The sequence below is a fragment of the Helianthus annuus genome, chromosome 13 (assembly GCF_002127325.2).
Source record: "Helianthus annuus cultivar XRQ/B chromosome 13, HanXRQr2.0-SUNRISE, whole genome shotgun sequence".
In the NCBI taxonomy this organism is placed as follows: domain Eukaryota; kingdom Viridiplantae; phylum Streptophyta; class Magnoliopsida; order Asterales; family Asteraceae; genus Helianthus; species Helianthus annuus.
In genome coordinates this window covers 102,304,473-102,331,194 of record NC_035445.2, presented here as the reverse complement: position 1 = coordinate 102,331,194, position 26,722 = coordinate 102,304,473, and the positions used below count along the sequence as shown (strand labels likewise).

Below are 26,722 nucleotides of genomic sequence, written 5' to 3'. Positions count from 1 at the left end.
TTTCGCCTATGAGTCCAAAAAGGTTTCACCGTTGCCATTTTAGTCCACTGGATTAACTTCATCCATTTTTCTGTTAACCAGAAGGGCAATTCAGTCATTTTATATGTAATTAATTATGTTAACTAGAAGGGCACCTTCTCGTTAGCAGAAATAATGGATGAAGTTAACCCAGTGTACTAAAATGGCAACGATGAAACCTTTTTGGACCCACGGGCGAAAAATGAAACATTTGGACTAAACTGACAAAATGGCCCAAACCACAGGGACTAAAATGGCATTTAACTCTATTTTTAAAAGTTCCTGCAAACTTTAACCAACAAACAAAAAAATCTGGAAATAATATACTAGTTGTAAAAAATGAGTAACAAAATATAAAGTTTAATTAGTGTTATTGTACAATTTTACCCACAAGGCGTTTTGCATGTACCACGTAGATTTAATCTAACAAAATATATCAACGTTCTTCTCGGCAAAAAACATACTTATAAACATCGATTTAAAACAATAAAACGCTCAAATTACGCAAAATAAGTCATGTAGATCCGCACCTTTGGGTGTCGCATAGTCAAAAGTACTTTTGTCTCTTGATCAAAGATAGAATCTATTCAGCGAGAAATAATCGACGAAATGGATTTAATACACCCCTGTATTCACAGAAAACAGATGTTATTACATGATTACAGGCCTACAGGGGTAAGTATATAATTCTACATATATCTCAGTAGTAAACTTATCTTTCTAAAACTTACATATTATCACTATTAAGATAAGAAAACAAGATTATATTACATTATTACTACCCTAAAATTACAAATTCAAAAAAGACGATTTGGAATGATTTATGGATTTGAATAATTAGTCTTTATGTAGTATTTATAATTATACATATGTCTCAACAATTAATCTTTTTTTATAAATTCTTTACCTTTTTTGTGGACGGTTTAGAGACTAATCATCTTTTGGGGTAGCTTGTACGACAAGTCTCTGAAACTTTTGAGTCAATTCTTCATAAGAATCCACATCTGATGGTTGCACTTGTTCAATTGCGGATCGCAAATGTTCCATTCTTACTTCTGATGCATCAATGTTCTCCTGAAATAATAAACAACTATGTTAAGCAAAAAAATAAATAGAGATGGCAACTTCGATCTATTTACTTATGAACCGGTCGGATCGGGTGTTGTTTTACCTCTAATAGGTCAAACGGGTTTGAATAGAAGCTTAAATAAAAACGTGGGTTAAACACACCCAAAGTGTTTATTTAATGCCGTCACATACTTGGTTTAAAAAAGCGCGAGGCGCTCCGAAGCGTTTTGGTTCCTAAATCTGACCTGATTGGGCTGAAACGTCGCTTCAAACCAATGGCGCTTCGGGCTTAAAGCACGCTTCACGTGATTTGTCGCTTAGAGCAAAAAAAGCGACAACCCTAGCGCTTCATCGCCTCACGCTTTAAGCTCCCTTTTTTAAACCAAGGTCACATATTTGACCTGACTTGTTTTCAAACCAAATTTACGTCAAAACGTAGACCAACTGAAAACGCACATGAAAATAAGCACGAAAACGTATTATATTTGACCTGACTCATCACCAAGAAAATTTACATCGAAACGTGAACCAACTTGGATTTATAACAAAACGTACTTAAAAATAAGCACGTAAGAAAATAGTGTTTTTTACATTAAAAAATGGTACCACGCGTTGCAGCGGAGTCGAAAAGTAAAGTAACTCGAATTTATACCGCCTAGTGAAAACGTAGTATATTTGACCCGCATACATAAAAATAAGCACGTAAACTCAAGGGGGTCAAAATGACATTTTACAAAGTTATTAAAAACCTGAGGGGGTGTATGTGGCAATGCTAAAAGTTGAAGGGTTGAATACGCAAAAAGAAAAATAAACCATGGGTTGGATGGCATGGCGTTGTTGTAAATTTGGCAAAGAAAAACAATAAAAAAATAGAGGTTATGTTATATTAGTAATGACAAGAATGTGTAAACTTAAGCAAGAAAGTGTTTTGGTGTCAATCCAACCCGAACCGTATAAAAACTACCTGTTTCGCCTTGTTACCCAACCCGGTCATTATTTTATTTATTTAATATTTACACACCTCGATAGCTGCCATGGCAGCTTCACGGCAGATTAGAGAAATGTCAGCTCCGGTACAGCCTTCAGTAAGACGGGCCAACTCCTCAACGCATACATCCGAACTGCAACTCATTTTATTCAAACGGATACGGAAAATCTCAATACGGTCTTTTTCATTAGGCGGGCCCACATACACAAGCCTATCAAAACGTCCTGTCAAGTGTCAAATTTTTATTAATATAAATTTTTAGCTAAAAAAATCCCAGAAAAGGGAAAGAAGCGATCTCGAAAGTAGATACGTTAGATAAAGTTAAGTTAATAATACCTGGTCTTAAAAGCGCGGTATCGATCTTATCGGGTCGATTTGTAGCAGCAATGACGGTGACATTAACCCTCTGTTTCAAACCTAAATCAAACAATATGTCGCAAAAACAAAACAGAAGGTTACTTGCAATAAACTACAAAAAATTAGGAGTAAAATGTCAATTTCGTCCCTAAGGTTTGGCCATTTAAAATCTTGGTATTTTCATCCGGCTCATTAACTCCATTTTTTCTCTGTTAAGTCAGGGGTATTCCGTCTTTTTTGTTAACTTTTTTCAGGGGTATTCGGTCTTTTTACATAAAGTGAAAAAAACCGAATTGCCCTTTAAGTTAACAAAAAAAACGGAAATACTCCTGACTTCTTAACGGAGAAAATGGATGGAGTTAACAAGCCGGATGAAAATGGAAAGATTTCAAACCTTTTCGATCCAGATGTGGAAGAACAAACCTTTGGATGAAAGTCGCGAAACTGGCCAAACCTCAGGGACGACAATGGCATTTTACTCTGTCATGTAATATGATAAAAGAATTATTTTTTCTTACATACGATGCCAAAACGATGAAATTATGTTACATTTAGGTGTAATCAAACCATTGTTAAACCCGTAAAGAATAAGATAATCAAAAACTTCTTATCCAAACGTTAAATGTGATAACGAGCATATTACCGTCTAACTCAACAAGTAGTTGACTCATAACCCGGTCAGCAACCGAAACGCCATCATTTTCCTTCCCACGTATATTAGCAAGCCCATCTAACTCATCAAAAAACACAATCGAAGGGGCATTAGCCCGTGCTTTTGCAAACAAAGATTTAACAGCCTTTTCTGATTCACCGACCCATTTGCTATAAAGTTCAGGGCCCTTTACTGCGAGAAAATTGAGTTTAGCCTCGGAGGCTACTGCACGGGCCAAAAGGGTTTTACTGCAGCCCGGTGGGCCGAACAATAAGACTCCTGTTGGTGGGCTGGTACCGATATTGTTGAAAGCGTCTTGGTGTTTTTGAGGCCATTCTACGGCTTCCATTAACTGTTGTTTGGCTTCGTGTTGACCGCCGACGTCTTTCCAGCTAACCTTTGGAACCTCGAGTATTACCTGATTATAGATTAAAAAACGTAAAGATATTTAGAACGGAAAAGTAAAAATGATCAAAAAGATTACTGAAACAATATAGTGTCGTAATCATAGTTGACACATTTATAAAATATATATATAGGATTAGGATCCCTGGGTAAAGATCCGGTACAAAATGTCCTTAACCTAGAAAGTGTAGGAAACCGGGTCAAACAAACTCCGATTGAGCTCATTCCAGCGACGTTGGAACCTACTCGTCGAAACCTAACCAGAAACCCTAACCCCTTAACTTTAAACCCTGATTCCACACCCTAAAATCTAAACTATAAAACCTAAAAACTAAACCCTAAAGCTAAACCCTTAATACTAATGCTAAACCCTAAAGCTAATATCTAAAGTTAAACCTATATTTGAATAGGATTCGACGAGAGGATTCCAAAGCCGCTGGAATGAGGTCAATGGGAGTTCGTTTGACCCGGTTTCCTACACTTCCTAGGTTAAGATTGTTTTGTATTCGATTCTTCCCCTAGGATCCCTATAGGATTAGGATCAGATGAAAACCACAGTGAGATTTGGGAACCGAGAGAATCACTATCAACCAAGAAAACTTTTTAAATCTTTTTCTTACTTACATATATACATATATATGGATAGATAGATAGGGTTTGGGAGAACACTACCCAACCCGTTCCGTACCAAGAAATTACACATTTAATCTGTTACTGTTAAATTGTTCATAAATGGTAAACGTGTTAAAAAAATGTTTGCTTATATGCATTAAAGATAGCAATTTCGGCCCGTTCTTATGAACCAGTCACTTCAGGTTAGGTTAAGGGAACAAACAGGTAAAATAACAAAAAAAATAGCTAACAAGAAAACATGTCAAATGGGTCAAACAGATCAAACTGGGTGAAAGTCACCCAAAGTGCATTTTAACGTTTAAAAATTTCTAATCATTTTTACAAAAAAAAAAATTATACCATTACTAAAATAATCCAACTTTTGTAAATCTTACTTGACACTAATTATTTATAAAAGAAATTCTACAAAAAAAAGTGTTTTACCTCAACCCAACATGAAACACCGTTCAACCAATACCCAAAAATTACCAGAACCTGTTTTTTTAAACGAACCCTGACACAAAATCTTTTAGAATTCATAATATTGTATCTGTCCCTTCAAAACACTAAAAATATCATATACACATTTCATAATAAATAAAATTATATAAGTTACTTATAACAGTCAGATTCAATAAACATAAAGTAAAACAACATTATTACTATGAATTTTCTGAGCGCATAATGTTATCATCGTTTATTCCAGACTGTTAAATGTAAGTGAGTTTTTCCCAATCTACTATAGATTTGTAAAGAGTAAAGTACAGGGATGGTCCCGGTGGTTTACCCAAATTTTGGATTTGGTTCCTAGTTTTCTAAAAGTACACAAATGGTCCCTGTAGCTTGCACTTTGTAACGCATTTAGTCCGTAACTTGGACATGCTAAAACCTTTAGATTTCTTAGTTGGGGACTAAATGCGTTACAAAGTGCAAACCACAGGGACTAACCGTGTACTTTTGAAAAGCTAGGGACCAAATCCAAAATTTTAATAAACCGCATGGACCATCCGTGTACTTTACTCGATTTGTAAATATACCTATGAAGCCAAGAAGCATGGAGTACCCGTCCCGGGGACGTTTTGGGGACGGAAAAGCCATGGGGACGTTCCCTAAACGTTTCTGGGAAAATGGGGACGGCGAATAAAAGATTACGGGAAAATGGGGACGACGACTACACGTTTCGGGGACGTTTCCTGTTATTCCAGGAAAATGGAATAGAATAAGCCAAGAAGGTAAGGTGACCATGATGTTTTTCTCCGGTGAGTGCAACGGCAGTTCTGACTTCTGCAGAGCGGTTATTAGGTCATTGTTGAAGATGAACTAAAAATTAACGTATGCCCTATTTTACTCTTTAAAACTGGGCTTTCTGTAATTTTTTTGGCCCAATTCAAAAGAATATTTGTTAACATATCGCTGTGTAACTTCAACTTTTCTTCATTACTTTCTTTAATTTAGTATTAAATTTATATAGTTTTATTTGTTATGTCTGTTATTTTTGTTATATCTATTTTGGATTTTGTTTAATATATTTTTATTTTTTTGACGTACGTTTGCCGTACCCGTATCTTGAATTTTTGAGTTTTACCGTTCCCCGTACTCGTATCGTCCCCGTACCCCAGTCCCGTACCCGTTCCCATGCTACATAGATGCGTACATTTTGAAAATATTCAAATACCTCTCTCATTGCACTTGGTCTCACTTTAATCCTGGCTTTCTCAAAATCTTCAAACGACACACTCAAATTTCCGCCAATACGATCACTTTCAACGCTACCGGAATCCAACTCCGAACCAGATAAAATCAAACTATCTCCAAAATTCAAGCCCTTCATATCATCTGAAAATGATTCATTGTGAACCTTGCCAACGCATCGTCTAAGACAAACAAATGCAGCTTCGTTGCAGAGGGACGCCAAGTCCGCACCCACAAACCCGTGGGTTGTCGTAGCCAAATGATGAATTTCGGTATTAGAAAGACAGTGTTGTTTTTCACTAAGTAAAGTAAGTAATATTTCATAACGTTGACTAGGAGATGGTACACCTGCATATAATTCAAACAAACTAGAGTGAATTGCAAGTTTTATCCTTTATCTTTAGGCCATTTTGCAAGTTTTGTCCTTTATGTTTAAATTTGACGAGTTTTGTCCTTTATGTTTGAAAATCAAGCACGTTTTACCCTTTGGGCCTTAAAAATCAAGCACGTTTTGTCCTTTATGTTTAAAAATCAAGCACGTTTTGTCCTTTATGTTTAAAAAATCAAGCAAGTTTTGTCCTTAAAAATCAAGCACGTTTTGCCCCAAAGGGTAAAACGTGCTTGATTTTCAAACATAAAGAACAAAACTCGTCAAATTTAAACATAAAGGACAAAACTTGCAATTCACTCAACAAACTATTAAAATTTATTTTATTATTACATAGTAAAGAACATTCACTTAAGTGGATACGTTTTGAGCACGTACACACACACATATATGCATGACCTTGAGAAACACTTTTTGTCAAAAAAAAATAATTTTTAACGGTTAATTAATATGTCAACTAGGATTACAAATAGTATAGTATTAAACAAAAAAGTGTAAATTACACTTTTCGTCCTTTGTGTTTATACCAACTTTCAGTGGATGTCCTTTACCTTTTAAAATGTCAGGAATCATCCTTCACATTTTAAAAACCTTGCACGGTCTGTCCTTTGACACTAACCCAGTTAAGATTTTCAGTTAAGTCTAGTGACATAAGGGTAGTTTAGTCTTTTTTATGGTGTTAAGAGAGAGAAGGGGTGTTTATATCTCTTATTTTTTATTCTTTTTGTTCTATTTTTAATATACCTTTTTAAATAAATGGCTAAAATAACTAAATTGCCCAAACTTTACTGCAAATTTTAACCTGGTTACTCTCAAAGCACAAACCGTGCAAGGTTTTAAAAACATAAATGATGATTCGCGACATTTTTATAGGTAAAGGACATCCACTGAAATTTGGTAAAAACATAAATGACGAAAAGTGTAATGTACCCTAAAAATAATAAAACTTTTTGATTTAAACAATTTAAAAAAGTTTTATGCATTAAAACTTTCGACTCATTTGAACGTTTCCTTTAAGCCATTTTTCAAAAATTACCCAGCTTGACCCGTTGGAAGTAAGCATAACAAAAAATTGACCCGTTTATAAGCAAACCGGTTGTGGATTTTTTTTTAAATAATTGTTTTACCTATCTCGATTTCTCTACCAAGTCTTCCGTGCCGTCTGACTGCGGGGTCAATACTATCGGGCCTATTGGTTGCAGCAATAACAATTAGGCCTTCGGTTCTATCAATTCCATCCATCAAATTTAGTAAAGTTGCAACAATTCTTCCTGAAAGTTCTTCACCGCCTTCTTTCCGAGATGGTGCAATGGCATCCAATTCATCTATGAATACCTAAAAAAATGTTTTCCTTTGTTAACAATTTCATCCACTAATTGTGTGCCACAAATTCATATATCTTCACATGATGAAAAGGGGCACACAAAAGTGAAAACTTAAACAAAATGATCATAGGAACGGATAGTGATTTTAATAATTGTATAGTCTTCTCATTTAGGTTAATGATTCCCTTTATAAAACTTAAACTTCGGGTTTATTTTTTTTAACATTCCTTGTGCCATAAATTCTATGCAGTTAATACGGTGATAATGTGATATATCGGCTATCGGTCATAGTTGTTAAAAGTCATTGCCTAGTGCGCCTAGGCGATCAAATTCCTCAAGTCCACCTACTACCGCTTTTCTCTCCTAGATTAAAAAAAAAAGGCACGAGCAGCTTTTGTTTTAACAATCGCAAGTGTATATTTTATCAAAATTGCATACAAATTTGTACCAATATTTTAGGGAGAAGGTTTTAAATATAACAAATATTTTAATACTTTAAAGATATATACAAATCTCTTATCATATTTAAAAATTACAACATATCGATTTATCAAACTACATCTAATAAATGTAAAACAAGTAGAGAAAGATTAAAATGCCAATAAATCAATATCAATATCTATAATATAAATCAAATCTGCAGATTTTACTTTTTGAACTTTTTTTTGTTTTCAAGTATTTAACCATTTGATATTGGGTTATTTTGGTATTAGACATGCTTTTGATACTTAATATAATGTTTATGATATTGGAATAATTTTGGTACTTGAACAAATTGTTATTTTTCAAAACATAATATTATTTTTCATGGTTTTTTTATTACCGCTTTTTTTTCTCAGGCCCGCGCTTTTTTTGCGCTTCTCGCCTAGGCCACAGGCGGTGCCTGAGCGCCTTGAGTGCGCCTCGCGCCTTTGATAACTATGTTATCGGTCCCTATGAAAAATATCGGAGTCAACTATCGGTCAGAATATCGGTACCGATATTATCAGCGACATTGAACGATATTTGACCAATATATCACCGAATTTCTAGATATCAATACCTTTCTTCTTAGTTCTACCATTCGGCTATCTTCTTATTGCCCTTATTAGTTTTTTAGGTCTTAATTCTTAATTGTTAGTGTTTAATATTAGTGTTTTTAAGTCTTAATCAGTTCCTACTTTCTAAAATTGTTAGTGTTTTGCAAATTGCAAAAGGTTAATTTGTTAATGGTAAGAGTCAAGAGTATACTGAATTGTTCGTGTTAAATTGCTATATATCTAAATTTGGCATGGTATTATAATTACCGATATCCCACCGCGATAACCTATATCTCAAATATCGGTCCTTGACCGATATCCAATTTTTTACCGCATTAACTGCTGAGAACCTGAAACAGCCCCTTCATTGGTAAATGGGTCAAAATTGCCACCTCTAATTCTTTTATCCTTTTAGAAAACATCCATTAAGAGTAACATCAAGTCACCAATAAACAAAGTATGTAAAAAAGGATTATAAAAGTACGATGGAAAATAGAAAAACAAATAAATTACCACAGCAGGTGCAGCTTTAATAGCAGAATCAAAGACTGCATGCAGAGCTTGTTCACTTTCACCGTAAAATTGACTCACTATTTCCGGTCCATTTATAAGGAATAGTTCAACACCAGCATCGTTGGCACACAATCGGGCCAATGAAGTCTTCCCTGTGCCAGGTGGACCGTGAAGTAGCACTCCTTTTGTTGCACTCAAACCCATCCTGTAAAAAAAAGCAATCAAAAACTGTTTTAATGGTTAAGAAAAAAATGTATATCTTTTACAGGGTGCTTGAATATTTGTTTTGAAAGCGATTATGTGATATTGGATAATCAGAATCAACTAATTAGTTGTAATAAAAAAAGAGTAAAATGTCATTTTCGTCCCTGAGGTTTGGCCAGTTTTGCGACTTTCATCCAAAGGTTTGTTTTTCCGCATCTGGATCCAAAAGGTTTGAAATCTTGCCATTTTCATCGGGCTCGTTAACTCCATCCATTTTTCTCCGTTAAGTCAGGGGTATTTCCGTCTTTTTTGTTAATCTAAAGGGCAATTCGGTCTTTTCACCTTATGTAAAAGGACCGAACACCACTGAAAAAGACCGAAATGCCCTTTAAGTTAATAAAAAAAGACGGAAATACTCCTGACTTAACGGAGAAAAATGGATGGAGTTAACGAGCCGGATAAAAGGGCAAGATTTCAAACCTTTTGGATCCAGACGCGGAAAAACAAACCTTTGGACGAAAGCCGCAAAACCAGCCAAACCTCAGGGACGAAAATGATATTTTACTCTAAAAAATGTACATCTTTTAGGGGGTGCAACCAATGATGGTGTTTTGATGCAGAAATAACAGTACAGAAAAAAAAAAGAACATAATCAGCATTTCCAGCAAATAAAATGCAGAAACAAAACAAAATGTACCGTTCAAGAGTGTTGGTTTTTGACGATGCAATAATATCTTTTAAAACCGAATACTCCTTTGACAAGCCTCCCAATTTAGGAATTTCATTAGATATCTTATCTACGCTGTCCTCACTACATATATCAAAATTTGTTTTCTCTGAAAACAAATGAACTTTTGTTCCATGATCCACTAACAAAACATTAGCGTGTCCCGATATATTCGAAGATTGATCAAACAAACCATTGTTTCTATTATCATTGCCATGCTCGTATACGTTTTCTACACCGACAACCTTGAAAAGACAAAGCTCTGAAAGTATCGGGATTACTACAACGTTTCCGGAAATTAAATGACGGGAATTTAAGATCGACATGGTGCATGTCTGAAGAAGCTTTTTTCCCATTTCGTCCTCCAAAATTTCTTTAATATTACAAGAATCTAAATACGGGTCAAACCGAGTTTGACTATGTCTTGGTGAAGTTGGCGCGCTAGAGCAGGGAGAACTAAGGTTTGACTTGGTCAAAGATGGTGTCTTTGGAGATGAAAGATATCCGTTTTCGGATGGAAAATCAGCTTGAGATGTTTTATTATTTTTATTATTATTATTACTAATCGAACTCTTTGAAGAAACCAAAGATAGATGTAGGTCTTTACATTTCCGTATCGTAATTGAACTATTGTTACCCCCAATGTTTACAGGGTAAACGAAAACTATCCTGCCGGAACTCGGATACCCCATTGCAGAGGCCAGGGTTGAAGATAATCGCACGCCGTTTTTCGTGACCTGAAATATAAAAAAATAAGAAATTTTTTGTATGGATTCATGAAATTTTAAGATTTGCGGGTTTCAAATGATTGTTTTCAAACCTTACAAGAAGGGAAAACGGTAGCTAGAATGAAGTGATTTCCTGTTTCGTTAACGGTTTTTCGATTGAACCCGTAGTGTCTGGCACATTCATCCATCAATGAGCTAAGAGGGTAACCCGGGACATCTTTCCTTATAGATGCAAGTGATACCTATTAATAAATTACCGACAAAATTAAAAATATGGAGAATTAAGTTTATCACAAAAAAGGGTATTATAACATGACATGCTAATATTGATGCCTATTCATATAAGTTGAACCCGAGTGAACTGCATTATGGTTGATTATATATCCATTTTATTAATATATTATATAACAACCATAACGCGGTTCACGTCTGTGTTCTTTGTTTGGTGGGTGTTTGGGATTGAATTTACCAACGGGTTATCTGATTATTGGGTTTCAAATTACACGATCGCTTTTAAGTGTTGGATGGAAGCAAATCAGCAATCTGATTTTGATTATCTGGTTATTCAACGGACATATAATCAGTTTGAGAGTAGCTTATCCAAAAGGGATAATCAATTATTGATCAGTTTCGGTATCAACTTGTTAAGTCATTAAATAATCCGAACTTGTCAAATACTCAAAAAGGCTGAACATGTACATCCTAAGAGTGTCCATAAACGGTCGAAACTGACCAAACCACCCAACAGAAAAAAGTCTGCATGTTTGAAATATATATAATGTCTGATTCACGGTTCGCGGGTTCAGCTTTAACGGTGTAAAAGTTTGGAACTTAGAACTGGTCGTATGCTTAATTCTTTCTCTTTTCATTTTAGGGATAAAAGTTTTATACACACACACACACACACACACACATATATATATATATAGAGAGAGAGAGAACTTAGAAGAACAATCTTTATCAATTTTCAAAACATAACACAAAAATATGCTTTTGAAATAAAATAATGATTGAAAGTGTCTTAAGCCACCAAACTGCCAAAACCGAATGATCAAGCCGCAAAACCATAAAACCGGCCAATTCCATTTGTCTTTTTCCAAAACCGTATTTAGTGATTCGGCCCAAATTTTTCGTCAAAGCCGGCTGAACCGGACAGATCCATGAACTAGGTCTGCTAAACGGACCGTGCTCGTGGGTTGAAGCATTAAACCGACACAGACACAAAAACATTACATGAACCAACAAACAGTGTGACGCATGTATTCGCAGGCAGACACTAACAAGACCCCTTTAACTATACATGTTCACATGTCAACTCGAAACTAACCTGAACCATTTAGACTAACACCAAACCTGCGAGTTTTGTGTTAGGTTTGTATCGTATCATATATTATTCACGCATCAACTTTCAACCCCTACTACATCCAATCTCTATCTACTGTGCGCCATTTGTTTCATCTGCAACCGATCTAATTATCCAATTCTAGTTATTCCATATAACAATGCACAATTAAGTACCATAACTTGAACCCATATGCTATAACACCAACATTACAAAACTGATCTAAAGGTTGTAAAAATCGCAAAGAATCGGTCATCTGAGGTCGACCTCTTCGATTTCACCTAATAGGAGGTATTAATCGGCAATTGGTCAAAGGCGGTCGAAATCCAGTCAGAATTGGTCAAATTTCAGTCAAAATTGGTCAACATATGTTGAATTTTTTAAGTTTAATTAAATATGTATAAATTACATATAAAATTCCAATCAGATTAATTCCAATTAATCCCTATTAATCCCCATTAATCTCTAGTTGTACCTAACTAGCGCCTAAGATACTTACAACACTGGGCGTAATCGAAACAACATAAACAACTTACCGAAACAGCAGAACCAGGCGTAATCGAAGAACCAATCATAACCGATTCCGAAACCCACACTTTACACCCTCTGGATTCAATTCCACCAGAAGCATCTTCAACCACACGGCAAATCAAAGCAGAAGTACCGATAAACGAAGGACAAATGGTGGAAACATGTTCGAGTGAGCGTAATAGTGAGTGTTCGTCGTCTTCTTCGTTAAAATTAGGGTTTAGATTTGAGTATGATGATGAATTGGATAGTGGAGATTGTGGTGTTGCGTCTGAATTGGTGAAGTTCTTTGATTTTGAGCTCTTTTTGCTCTTCGAAGGCATAGTTGATTCGAGCACAGAGGCTTCAAAAATGGTGGGTTTTGGGGTTCTAGGGTTTTAGGTTTGATTGAATACAAAAAGAGAGGTTTTAGGAGAATTGGCATAGTGTAAAATAGACCCCTCGTGCTTTTTAGTTTGCGTGTTTAACCCCTTGTTATTTTATTAACGAGCAAATGGTACCAAATTCTGAAATCGAACCTGTACCGGTACTAAATTTCTCGTACTGAATTTTTTTCGGTATTCACTTTTTGGCATTTTCAGGATCGATACTTTCGGTTAGGTGCGGTATCAATATTTTATCGATTTTATCTTCATACTGTATTGTACGGTTACATGTACAGCGTCGAGTATTTTCGGTACTAATACTCAATTAGAAGAAGATGGAATCAAGGATAAATCTTTCCTCATAGATACAAGACATTTGTTGGTGATCTAAAAAAGATGGTGTTAACGGCCGTTTTTTCTCTATTTTACTTGGCTCTTCCTGAAGCAAAGATTTTTACTTAGGTTGACTTTAGAAAGACGCTAAACATAATTTCTAACACGACATTAACCTAATACAAAATCACGTGTTTGGGTTTAATTTAAACGGGTATAGGTTAGTTTCAGATTGACCCGTTTATTCCATTGAACTATATGGGTATGTTATGCGAAAGTAGAAAAACTAAGAAATGAAGTGTCAATCTAAACACAGTTGTTTGCAAAAATAAAAAACAATGTAATTTTATAATTTAAATTTAAAAGTAATAATATATAAAGTCAAACGGCTCATGTTCATGTCAACCCACAAATACACATATTATGTTCGGGTTTATGTGTGTAATATATTTTTAGGTTCGTGTCGATTTTGACACATCAAGAGTTGATTACGACCCGTTTAACAACTATGGGAGATTATTGATACGTTACTATAATAATTTGAGACATCATAAGTTTTTATTATGTGATATCGTACCTTATATCTACGTCCCATTTGCGGTATGCGCATATAATGTATATATGTATGGGTGCTCGGGGGGCAAAAGTGAAAGTGCACTAATTTTAACGTTATTTTACTAATTTCATGAAAAATAATGTTAAAAGAGGGGGATGGTTAATCATGCATCATGCGGTGGCGTTGATAGCCGAAAGACAAGGGAGTATATGCACTAATTGGCCTTTGTCTTAATTGTCGAGTGTTATGTGTCTTATGTCCATGGCTTGATACAAAACTATCATCGAGCCGGGGGTCTTACCGGAAGCAGTCTCTCTATTCCTACAGGGTAGAGGTAACGTTGTCTACATCTTACTCTCCTCAGACCCTACCTTAGCTTTGCTATTGGTGGGATTTACTGAGTATTATGATGATGATGTAGTACCTTATATCATTTATATTATAACATCTAAGACTCAAGTAAGTTTGATATCATATAGGTTTTTTTTTTTTTTGAACGGTGAGAATCTTTAACAGTTGAGAGAGAGATCTCACACCCTCCTAAACAGAGGGCCCTAACCGCACCCTGGCCAGACTATGTTGTCTTAACCGGGCCCACGCTGGCGTCAGAGTTTGGCTAACGGCGTTTCCCGGGAAACCAAACCACCCGCTGCCGGTAGCAGGGGCTTGCGCCGCCACAAGAGAGAATCTCTCTAGCATAACGCACTGTGGACTAAAACCCGGGGTGGCTCTGGCTCGAACTCTTGACCTAAGGTCTAGGAGAACTAGCCTTCATTGTCTTTATCCACCAAATATGACACTAGGAGGATTAAACTTGATTCTCCAAGGATAATCCAAGTCTTTCCAACCACTAGACTATAATTGATCCTTTTCTTTTTCTTTTTCTTTTTTTTTTTTTTTGGGGTAAGTAAGTTTTTTGATTGATTGAAGGGTTTTGGGCCAACGGTTTTATTGGTCTGTCTCTGTAGTGATATACTAGTACAACAGTTTTATATCAAATGGAGACTCTTCATACCATTTTCAACTTGTTCAACCATTAATGCAACATCTTCTTTTTAGAAAAGAAAGCACGCCCGCTCGTTGGGCTTATCAACCTAGGCTAAGATCTAGGGTCACCAAAAAATAAGGGTCTCAATCTTTTTCTTTTCATATACCAGACTTGTTTTTGGTCCATTTAAACAATGTTTGTAGGCTCAAGATTTAGGATATTGCTTTAGGAGTCCATACTGTCCGCGCACGTTTCATTCCAGAATCCAAAAGCAGTGCCGCAACACATCAACCCTTGTTACTTGCTGCGTCTTTTGAGTAACCAATACGAAACTGACTATGGATTGGGCAAAATTAGGGCCGACATTAAGAAAACTCACTGTTATGGTTATTCAATGTGTCAAATCTCAATCTTGATTTCTTTATACCAATTTAATAAGGTTCTGACTTTGTAGTTCGCTTAAGACCTCTAAAAACGTTAGACCGGCCTGAAAGAAAGTCAATTGAAAAATAAATTGTATACTCTATCCATAAGCATCACAACATAGCAATTATAACAACATAAGTTTGCTCATATTAATGTTTGGACTTGATATAACCTTTTACTCAAAGAACATACATTTTCACTATATATGTACTTATTATCTTCTATGGAGTAGATCATGAAAAGTTGCAATTTAGCGGCGGACGTAAAATTGATGGGTTTGGCTTATTACTAGATGGATATTGTCATTGCTAGACCTGGCAAACGGGTCGGTTCGGGTCGGCTCGGGTCATGGGTCAAAACGGGTTGACTTGTTTATACGTTCTTTCTTTGAATCACTCCTAATAAAAGTTACACTCACTCCTAATAAAAGTTGCACTCATAATACATTCTTTCTTTCATATATGTTGAAGCATCGGTTGTCGAGGTTGGGCATTGGAGTCGTGTGAGCTAGAATTAACCCTTCTTGATTCTAACGTAGAAGTGCATCATAAAGGAAACTCGTTAGAAGGGTCAAAGATTGGCTCTTTGGACCACCCTTTGCAGTCACGTCAGTATCAATATATATAAACGTATATCAATTGTGTACATATGTATCGAGAATATTTAGAGATATGTTGGTGAAGTAGTGAGGGAGTGGTAGAATTGAAGTCTCTCAAATGAGAGGGTTAGGCCTCCTTACTCACGAGTGGAGTGTCGGCTAGGTTAGGCCCATTGGGAGAAATGGCATATCGACCTAAGCCTAAATATTAATCTTGAACCGTGAACCTATCACGTGTGTTTTACGTTTATTCGCTTAATTAATGAACAAACATGAACAAAAAGTTTCATTATGTTAGTTAAATGAATGAACATAAATAAATGTTTCGTTCGTTCAATTGTGTTCATGAACGTTCGGTAATGTGTTTGTGAACATTCGTTCATGTTCATTTGTTTATGTTCATTATTTTTTTTTTGTATTTATCTAAACTTTTTATATTCTTTAATTCTTGTTATCTCATTACCTAAACAAATAAAATAGTAAACCCCATGTCCCCCTTGTTTATGCGTCGTTCCACCTTTGAACATGTTGTGTCTCGTTCAAACGGACAGCCTGGCACTATAAATAGTGATGTGTTCATTTCAAACGAACAGGTGTGTATGTGTGTGTTTGTGAGTCGAGGTGCTGTCGGATTTGTATCAGAATCATTGTAAAGACTCGCAATCAGTAATAGAAAGAGAAATTGGAAGAAACATGCTGTTTTGACTTGGTTTGCTCTGTTTCCGCCTTTGTAAACTGAGATGAACTACTTCTACTGACGTTTAAGGTCATCGGAACGATCCTACAAGTGGTATCAGAGCTCAGGACGAGGAGTTCATACCAAATACAGCTTGAAATCTCCGGATTATCTCATTTCTACCTTTCTTTTCTGATTTTGAATAGTTGTCACGGTTAAAATGGCTTGAAATGTTCACATATCAAACGAAATTTACTTTTAACTAAGCCTTGACAATTTGGAACCAAAATTTGATCTAAAACTAATCGAAATAGTCGTGTCCGTTTGAAACTGTTCGAGTAAAATGACGTCATCCGTTTGAAAAGGCACAGTTCGTTTGAACGTATCGTTTGAAAACAAGTCCTATCGTTTGAAAACATACTGATCGTTTGAAAAACGAAGACCGTTTGAAATTGTCGTTTGAATTAGGACCATATCGTTTGAAGCGTGACCGTTTGAGTCCATTCCGTTTGAAAGTGGTCGTTTGAAAAACTGTCGTTTGAAACTATACCGTTTGAATACTTTCCGTTTGAACAGTTCCGTTTGAATCTGATATTTTCAAAAACCAAAAGTTTTCTAAGTGTTGTCTGATTTTACAGGTACATTCACGATGGACGATATTTTCATGAATCCCTTCAGCGACATGTATGCTTTCACAGGGAGTTTTGGAAACAATGACACCTCTTCAAGCAATGCAAACAAGAGTCCACCGAAAGAAAGAAAGAAGGAAGCTTGGGAGTCCGAAAGCGCATTTGGAACATTTAACAAACCTCCTAAGCTGATGGCTATAGAAGATTACAGCAGGTGGGCAACAAAGTTCGAAGACTGGTTGATGGCATTCGCTTTTCCCAGCTGGAAGAGTATGAAGAATGGTTATGCCGAGGGAAAGAAGAATGGTGAAGTACTGAGATCAGCTGAAGAGATTGAAAGTTTTGTGGCCGAGCAAAAGTGTGTGGCATTATTGTTTCAGTCGGTGCGGGAAGACATCATTTCGCTGATAGATTACTCCAATGCTAAAGATTTGTGGGATAAACTCGGAAAGAAGTGTCTTGGAAGCAAAGAGATTGTAAAGAACAAACGAAAGCTTCTTAGAAAAGAATTTGATCTTTTTGGTTGTCTAAAGAATGAATCGGTGTGTAAAATGATAGAGAGGTTCGGTCATCTGAAACTAGAATTAGCAAGACATGAAATCAAGTTTTCTGATGAAGAACTAGTTGACAAACTGTTCGATTCATTACCAGATGAGGTTGATTGGAGATATTATGCGCTTATGTTGAAGAACACTATTGCTCCTAAAGATTTGACTCCAGATTTGGTGATTGAGAGACTTGAAAGTCACGAGCTGGAACTGAAGAAAACTTACAAAGTCAATCACTCTTCTTCTCAGCAGAATTTGGATCTCTATTATCCAAAAAGCATGATGCCAAAAGCAACTTCTCCAAAGACTGCATTTTCAGCTGAGAATGTATCTTCAGCAAGCAAAGAAAGTCAAAGCAATCCAAGCAGCGGAAGTTACAGTGGTGTTCACAGTGGATCTACGTCTTCTGCAAATCGTTCTGATGCGAAGTTTTCTTGCAATATCGCGATAGATTTGAAGAACGCACAGAATTTTGATGAGGAGTCGGCTAAGCAACAAATGGTCTTTTTGGCGTCGGTGTTGGAATCCTACGAAGGGTTGGTGGCTGGTAAGATCGGGAATACAAATCTGACAAAAGAAGATTACGATCAGATAGACCCCGAAGAAATGGAGCTTATCGACATTCGTTGGGCGATGGCAAGTGATGTTCGACGTGCTCAGCGTTTCATGGAAATTACCGGGAGAAAGACGATCGGTGGTCCGTCTACAAAGTTGGGATTCGACAAATCCAAGGTGACGTGCTTTAAGTCTAAGCAGAAGGGTCACTTCAAGCGGGAATGCAGAAACGCGTACGCTGATGAGTCAGAGAATCCGTTTAGAGACGATTATTACAAAAAGGCAATCTACCATCAAAATAAATCCGAGCCGCCTAGATTGAAGCAGTCTGAAGATAACAGAGACAAATCAAGGGCTCTGGCTGTGATTTACGATGATGAGGGGTACGATTGGAGTAAGGAAGTTCTACCGGAAGAAGATCCGGTGGGTTACGCATTCATGGCAAGTAACGATGAACCGATTCCGTGGAAAGATGATCGTACTGAAGAGCAGAAGTATAAATATCGGAAGATGATTGCTGAAAACAAGATTATCAGACTTTCTGGTATCTTTCTGGAAGCTAGAAGAGCGAATAGATGGGATCCAGACAGAGAATGCTACCTTGATAGGTATGGCAACATAGCGATTGATGATAAAACGCTAGATATCGAAGCCATCATCAAGGAGTACAAAGAAGAAGACGAATACTGGCAGCACAAGTGGTGGGGAACGCCAACTGAGAAGATGATTGAAGAAGAAAAAGAGAAAGAGAAGAAAGAAAAAGAAGAAATTGAGAAAATAAAGCAGGTTGATACAGGCTTGATTGATACTACGCAGGAGTTGGCAGATGAGAACCTGGGAAAGATGGCTGACAAGGTGCTGGCTGCAAAAGCGCTTGAGGTAGATCCTAATTCTGTTACTGAGTCAAAGGGGCTGGTCAGTCAAATTGTGTCAACAAATGCGTCAGGTAACAAGATTGATGGAAATACTAACTGCAAAAATTGCACCAAACAATGCAATTTTTGTAGCACTGTCACGTATCTTAACAATGAGAAAATCAAGAATCTAGCAACAAAAGTTAAAAGTGTTGAGGATCAGATTCTCGGTCGTGACAAAACTGTAAAAGCTTCAACCGAACGGATCAAAGAATTAACGGCTCAAATTGAACTTGATAAAACTGAACATGAGAAAATAAAGTGTGAAAATGAAAAGTTAATTCTTGAACGCCGTCAGATTTCAGAAAAGTTTGAAAAACTTAAGACTATTGTGAAAGATAGTGATGATCGTAATGGCAAAACGTTTAAAGAAAATGAACATCTAAGAGCTGTGGTGAGAATAAAAGAAGAATCAATTAACAATCAACTAGATGAAATTGCTAAACTGAAACTTAAAGTTCAAGAAGCTGAAATTGAAAATGAAAGAATTCAGTTGAAGTTAAACAGCTATAGCTCAGCAAGCTTTGTTTTGCAGCATATTGTTCCTAAACCTATAGGGAAAAACAAAGCTGGCGAGGATGTGTTTTCTGATGGAACGGGTGTAGGGTTTCACAAAGTTCCACCGCCAATTTTAGACAACTACACGAAAAAGCAGTCTAGTTTGGTGGAAATTGAGGAAGAAAGTGATGTTAAACTTCCTGAGAACATTGATGTCACGTTCACGTCTTCAAATGACGAGGGTGTCCAAAATGATGTGGTGAAAAGTGTGGTAGACAAAGTGCTTAAACCGGATTGTGACACTTCAAAGGAGGATGGGTATTTCTTGGATAAATACATTCCGAAACAAAAGTCCAAGAACAACTTAGATGAAGAATCAAACCTTGTCATGTACAAGATGATGGGTTCGGATAAGTTGTTTTCGGATTCAGAGTTTCCGATAGAGAATGTAAACTTGAACAAATTGACAAATGTTTTCAAACTGGTTGAAGTCGAGTTGTCAGCAGTGAATAATTTGAGTCGAAAGAAAGATAGGGTTTATAACAAGAAATCTGTTAATCCACCGCGTTTTTACAATAACAACAGAAACAGCTGGTCGGGTGGTTATCAGGGGGTAAACCGTATCAGAAAAAGAATGTTCCAAACAAGAAGTTTGCTAAAAATAAAGTGTTTGTGAACAGTTCAAGTTCACTTGCTGATGAAGAAAAAGAATTTTTTTCAAAATCTAACAAAGAATTTTTTGAGAAGAGAGCTTCACAGGCTCAGTCTGAAGGCACGAGTCGAGTAGCTGATACTCGTACTTGTTTCAGATGCGATCAGGTTGGTCATATTGCACGGAAGTGTACATATGTGTTGCCTAAGACTGAAGCTGTGAAACTTCAACAGAAAAAGGTTGATGTGAAGGGTAAAGCACCGATGTTTGTTGAGAAGAAGGTTCTTGAGAAGAAGAATGTTAAAATTGATAACATCAAAGTGAAAAATGAACCCGTAAAGAAGTTGGTAACTCAAAATGGTAAATTTTACAAAAGGGTTGCAGTAACTCAACAGGCATGGAAACCAAAAATTGAATCAAAAGTTGAGAAGAAAGTTTCAACTTCTGAGGTGAAAAAGGCTGAAGAATCAAGTACGGTTGATTATGATGCAAATTTTCCACCTCTCAAGGCTGAAAATTTCAAAATTCAAATTGCGAGAGTCAAGGTTGCACCTAAGGCTGATGAGGCCTGGGTGGACTCGATGTTTGACTAAACAGTTTGAATTGCCGGAGCTTCCTGGATTGCGAAGCATGAATCGGCATCTTTCTTGAAGTTGTTTAAATGATGATTTGTTATGTGCAGGATCTTCCAAAACTTGTATCCAGGTGGATCATGGATAGTGGAGCATCGAGACATATGACAGGGAAGACTGCGTTGCTGTATGATGTGAATAACATTAACGGTGGTTACGTGGGTTTTGCGGGTAATCAAGGAGGAAGGATCATAGGTGAAGGAACGTTATCGAATGGCATTATAACGTTTGAGAGAGTTAACTACATCGCTGAGTTGGAGAACAACCTGCTGAGTATCTCCCAGATCTGTGACAGGATGTATACTACTCATTTCACCGACAAAGAATGTTTGATCTTGAAACCGGGATTTGTGATACCTGAAGAATGGATCATCATGAGGGCACCAAGAGTCAATGATCTGTACGTGTTGGACATGAGCGTCGCCACTACAACCACGGGTCAGGCTCATTGTTTTGTGTCCAGAGCAACGGAGAAAGAATCAAGGTTATGGCACCGAAAGATGGGGCATATTCACTTAAGGAAAATGAATCACTTGGTGCATAACGACTTGGTCACAGGAGTGCATGTCAAAGGTTTTCATCTGGAAGGGGAGTGCATAAGTTGTGTTAAAGGCAAACAGAAGAAAAAGTCACACCCTACAAAGCAAGTCAATTCAGTTTCAAGACCTTTGGAAAGACTTCACATGGATTTGTTTGGTCCAGTGAATGTCAAGAGTATAACAGGAGATTCCTACTGTTTGGTCGTGACTGATGATTATTCCAGATTTTCTTGGGTTATGTTTTTGAAATCCAAAGACGAAACGTTTGACAGCCTGATGGCGTTGTTTAAAAGAATTGAGAATCTGTACCAGAGGCCTATATGTAGAATTCGCAGTGATAATGGTACTGAGTTCAAAAACAGTAAGATGGAAGAATTTTGTGATGAAAGAGGTATACTGCATGAGTTTAGTGCTCCGTACACTCCGCAGCAGAATGGAGTTGCAGAACGCAAAAACCGGACGCTAATCGAGACAGCCGGAACAATGCTTGCAGATTCTAAGTTACCAATTAATTTCTGGGCTGAAGCTGTTTCTGCTGCATGCTATACTCTCAACATAGTTTTTACTGTAAAGAAGTTCGACAAGACGTGTTTTGAGCTAATCAATAAACGCAAGCCGAATTTGAAGTATCTAGAACCGTTTGGGTCGCCCTGTACGGTGATAGAGCCTAATGGCAAGTTTGGTTCAAAGAGCATTGAGGGAATCTTTGTTGGATATTCAAGTCCTACACGGCGTGTCTTTGTTCCAAGCGAGAAGCGGATTATTGATGCAGCGAATGTTAAATGTCAAGGTTACACTATGCCGCCACAGAATCCTGGTGATTCATGGCGATATCATTATGACAAACTTTGGGATTCGTTTGACATGAGGGAAGAATCTAAGGAAGAGGAAGATTTCTTTGATGAGCTGGATATTTTGCGAGAGTATGAGTTGCAGCTCAGGTTCCCAGCGGAGTATTCTAGAAGACCTCGGGAAACTTCAAATGATGATGAAGCAGGTCCTAGTAATGCTGGTGAACATGATGATGAAGTTGCTCCTGGTAATCAGTCGGAGGTGAATGATGATCAAGAAGCTGATAACATGCCAGTATTTGACCATGGTGATTCAGATCTTGAGGGGGAGCAGATCCAGTTATCAAGTCAAACAAACCAAGTTGGTGAACAAGATGCAGAGCAGAATGTTACTAATCTGGAGGGAAATGTAGATGTTCCATGCGAAGTGATGCCGCGAACTCTTTCTTATCATCCAGAGGAGTTGATCATAGGAGAATTGCAATCGGGCGTTCGCACGAGACGTCAAATTGATCAGGGCTTAACATGTTTTTATTCTACAATAGCACCTTTACAAACTGAATTTTCATTAAGTTGTTTTATCTCGCAGGTCGAACCGAGAACTTACAAAGAGGCGCTTACTGAAGACTCTTGGGTCATAGCGATGCAAGAAGAGTTAAGTCAGTTTGAAAAGTTGGGTGTATGGAAGTTAGTGGATTTGCCGGAGGGTCAAAGGAAAATCAATACAAAATGGGTTTTCAAATGTAAGAGGGACGACAGAGGAGTGGTTGTAAGGAACAAAGCTCGACTCGTTGTTCAGGGCTTTAGTCAACAGGAGGGGATTGATTTTACCGAAGTCTATGCTCCTGTAGCTCGACTAGAGGCTATCAGAATTTTCCTAGCATTTGCGTCTTGGAAGAATTTTAAAGTATATCAGTTGGATGTAAAGTCAGCGTTTCTTTATGGGAAGGTCAAAGAGGAGGTTTATGTTGGTCAGCCGCCGGCTTTACTGACCCAATCCACAAGAACAAAGTTTATCTACTGGACAAAGCATTGTATGGTCTACATCAGGCGCCGAGAGCCTGGTACGAGACTTTGTCTCAACACCTACTCGCTAACCAGTTCATACGTGGAAAAGTGGATGCCACTCTCTTCACTAAAGTCGTTGATGGTCATCTTCTGATAGTACGAATTTATGTGGACGATATAATTTTTGGGTCAACAAATGAGAAATTGTGCAAAGATTTCGAACAGGTGATGAAGCAGAAATTCGAAATGTCATCAATGGGGGAGATGAAATTCTTTCTGGGTCTACAAGTTGAACAACTTCCTGAGGGAATTTTCATTCATCAAACGAAGTACGTGCATGATATTCTAGAGAAATTTGGAATGTCAAGTTCTACTCCAGCTGCTACCCCACTTGCGACTAATCATGGGATTCACCCAGATCTCACCGGAGACAGGGCTGATGAAACGTTCTACCGTTCCATGATAGGTTCTTTGATGTATCTGACTGCTTCACGTCCTGATATTATGTACCCAACGTGCCTCGCAGCAAGATTTCAGTCTAACCCGAGAGCATCGCACATGATTATTGTCAAGAGGATATTACGTTACCTGAAAGGTAATCCGTCATTGGGGTTATGGTATCCTAGAAAAGGCGATTTTACGCTCGAAGGGTATTCCGATTCGGATTTCGGATGCTGCAAAATCAACGCGAAATCAACAACTGCAGGATGCCAGTTCTTTGGTCCGAGATTGGTTACTTGGCAGTGTAAGAAACAAACATCTGTGGCGCTATCTACATGTGAAGCGGAGTACGTTTCTGCTAGCAGTTGCTGCTCTCAGATCCTGTGGATACAACAACAGATGCGCGACTACGGTTTGCAGTTTCTTAACACACCTCTGTTTGTTGATAATGAGGCCGCAATTAACATTACTAAAAATCCAGTACATCACGCTAAAACTAAACATATAGAAATTCGTCATCACTTTATTCGCGATTGCTTCGAGAAAAAGTTGATACGAATTGAGAAAATCCACACTGACGAACAAAAAGCTGATTTGCATACCAAAGCTTTTGATAAAAATCGGTTTCAATATTTGTTAAAACTTAATGGTATGAAATTGCTTTCGGTGTCGGATGGGGTTGTGAGCGTTGATGAGAGTACTGTTGCGATGAAGACGAGAGACAATCTGCGATGGTTTGTCGATTTTTTACGTGTTTTGGTATTTAGGGGGAGATAGATAGTTGTACAAAGTTTATTTTCAGAAAAATACAAAAACAGTAAAAAATGCAAAAATACAAAAACATGATAAAATCTGAAAAAGAGCTTGTGTATATAGGGAAAATGATAGTACATCAGCTAGACAATTACAGTATGCTAAAGATTTGGAAAGACAAAATGAGTTAAACAATCTCACTAACGATGTGTCGATAGGTTTTCGTACATTTAGTAAATTTATTCGGGATATAAACCTAAAATTTCAAACTTGTGAAATTCGTGGGGAACACTACTTGGATATATAGGTAACCCCTGAAATCTCGTTTGAAAGGTCTCGTATTCTGATATACTAGGTGTTTATACTCTATGATGTTTGGGGTATTATTCCGGGACTTCTGCTGAACGGTAGTTCTGACCTAGTCCTTGGCTAATACTTTATCCAAAATGCTTGAAATATAGCATAAAGCCCTCAGCTGATTAGACAATAAAATTGATAATCATCTGTTGTAGCTGAAAAGATCCTCTAAAGGGGACATACTGCAAAGTCGAAACTGATATCTCTCTGCTGAACGGAAGTTCTGACCTGAGATCCCTCAGTTCTCGCATTTAACCCCTAATTTATGTACAGATATCATTGTAGTATTCTTGCCTGTAAGACTGAATATTGAGATTCTGGATACGGGAGTATATTCAAGAGGTGGGACACATGAATTGATCTAAGTTCTAAGACACTTAAACAGTATCCTGAATACATTGAAGTTTGTATGAAAATTTAAGATGGATCAGTATATCGACAATCGAGGTGAATTGTTTAAGTCTGAGTATGTAATGCAGCTTAACGGTACTAGTAATTTGTCTGAAAAGCTGATATGATTTCCTGACACGCTCGCCAAAAATAAATTTTGTAAATAGTTTATTTTCTGCAATTTAAGTTTTCTGTTATTTCATTTCTTAGTTTAGATCACATTAAAAATCCAAAAAGATTTTATTTCTGCTTTATTTTAGACAAACCAGAGTGGAAAGTTGATTGTCGGATTCTAGAAAGATGAAGCAGATGCAGGAGATTCTGAGCTGAAGAATGAGGAGAGCTTACATTGTTGGAAGTTGAATTGTTTCAAAGGCAAAAACAAGTTCATTAACTTGATACTTGTTATTTTCAGAAAATTTGAAAAAAAATGATGTTACTAAAATCAGTTGGATTCGTTAAAAGATCAACCAGGGTCATTAAATTGAACTTGGTAGATAAATCAAGTAATCAGGGTCATTAACTTGAACTTGAATACTTGAGTGGATTTCTAGAGCTGATTGAATTTGTGTTTATTGTTTGAAAAGATAAAGTCTAATGTTATTGGTTGAGTAACAGGTTTGGAGACTTCATTATACCCACGGAAGCTAATTGTCAAAGCTTGAACCAGAACAAGACCTCAGATCCCAGCATACTGAGAGGGGGAGTCTGTGAAAGGGGGAGTCTGGATCAACATTCAAAGGGGAGTCTGAAGATGGAGTCAGATTGTGATTTAAAATTTGTGAAGATTGAGTTGTTATAATGAAGAGACAAAGTTGGAGAAAAGACCAAGACTAAAGACTCAGGCGCTGAAGACTACGTCAACATCCAAGGGGGAGTCTGTTGGTGCACGAAATGTCTGCTGACTACGTCTTATTGAGTCTTGTGTCTAGATAGGTTAAATGGGTGCATAAACGAGATTAAATTAGGGTTTGTATAGGTTTTAGGATACCTGGCCGTTTGAAATGGTCCTGGCCGTTTGAACTTGTTCTGGTCGTTTGAACCCTGGCCGTTTGAAGCATGTCCGTTTGAACATGTTGTGTCTCGTTCAAACGGACAGCCTGGCACTATAAATAGTGATGTGTTCATTTCAAACGAACAGGTGTGTATGTGTGTGTTTGTGAGTCGAGGTGCTGTCGGATTTGTATCAGAATCATTGTAAAGACTCGCAATCAGTAATAGAAAGAGAAATTGGAAGAAACATGTTGTTTTGACTTGGTTTGCTCTGTTTCCGCCTTTGTAAACTGAGATGAACTACTTCTACTGACGTTTAAGGTCATCGGAACGATCCTACACATAGCCCGATTGAAACATGTAATTTAACGAGAGTGAATGTTAAATTAACTGGAAATTAGGATGAAAAGAGTTTAGTTTTTAACTCCACAAGAAAGAGAACCCTTATAGAGATTACAAGTTGCAAGCCACTTCGATTCTCAAGTGGGTCGTTGTTGGAGAGAAAACATACTAA

General features: G+C 37.2%; 1 protein-coding gene across 3 annotated transcripts; it reads right to left on the bottom strand.

Moving 5' to 3' along the window:
- Positions 1-348: 348 nt before the first annotated feature.
- On the bottom strand, positions 349-12,968 carry LOC110898860 (calmodulin-interacting protein 111). 3 transcript variants are annotated; one of them, XM_022145713.2, is made up of 11 exons: positions 12,575-12,968; positions 10,789-10,938; positions 9,939-10,705; positions 9,038-9,242; positions 7,308-7,515; positions 5,776-6,140; positions 3,075-3,501; positions 2,411-2,491; positions 2,108-2,298; positions 926-1,092; positions 349-644 (listed from the first exon to the last, which is right to left on the bottom strand). In XM_022145713.2, exons 1-10 carry the CDS (start codon positions 12,887-12,889, stop codon positions 949-951), a joined length of 2,853 nt encoding a protein of 950 aa, XP_022001405.1. In that variant the 5' UTR covers positions 12,890-12,968; the 3' UTR covers positions 349-644; positions 926-948. The 3 variants fall into 3 exon arrangements, with proteins under 3 accessions (XP_022001405.1, XP_035837705.1, XP_022001408.1); XM_035981812.1 differs by having other exon boundaries at positions 10,606-10,705; positions 10,794-10,938; XM_022145716.2 differs by having other exon boundaries at positions 10,794-10,938; positions 12,575-12,964.
- Between the last annotated feature and the right edge of the window lie 13,754 nt (positions 12,969-26,722).

Coding starts and splice junctions, on each gene's coding strand:
- LOC110898860 (XM_022145713.2), bottom strand. CDS start 12,889: ATGCCTTCGAAGAGCAAAAAGAGCTCAAAATCAAAGAACTTCACCAAT. Junction 6,141..7,307: donor TGGTAGAGAAATCGAGATAG/GTAAAACAATTA, acceptor AATTATATGCAG/GTGTACCATCTCCTAGTCAA. Junction 2,299..2,410: donor TACCGCGCTTTTAAGACCAG/GTATTATTAACT, acceptor GACACTTGACAG/GACGTTTTGATAGGCTTGTG.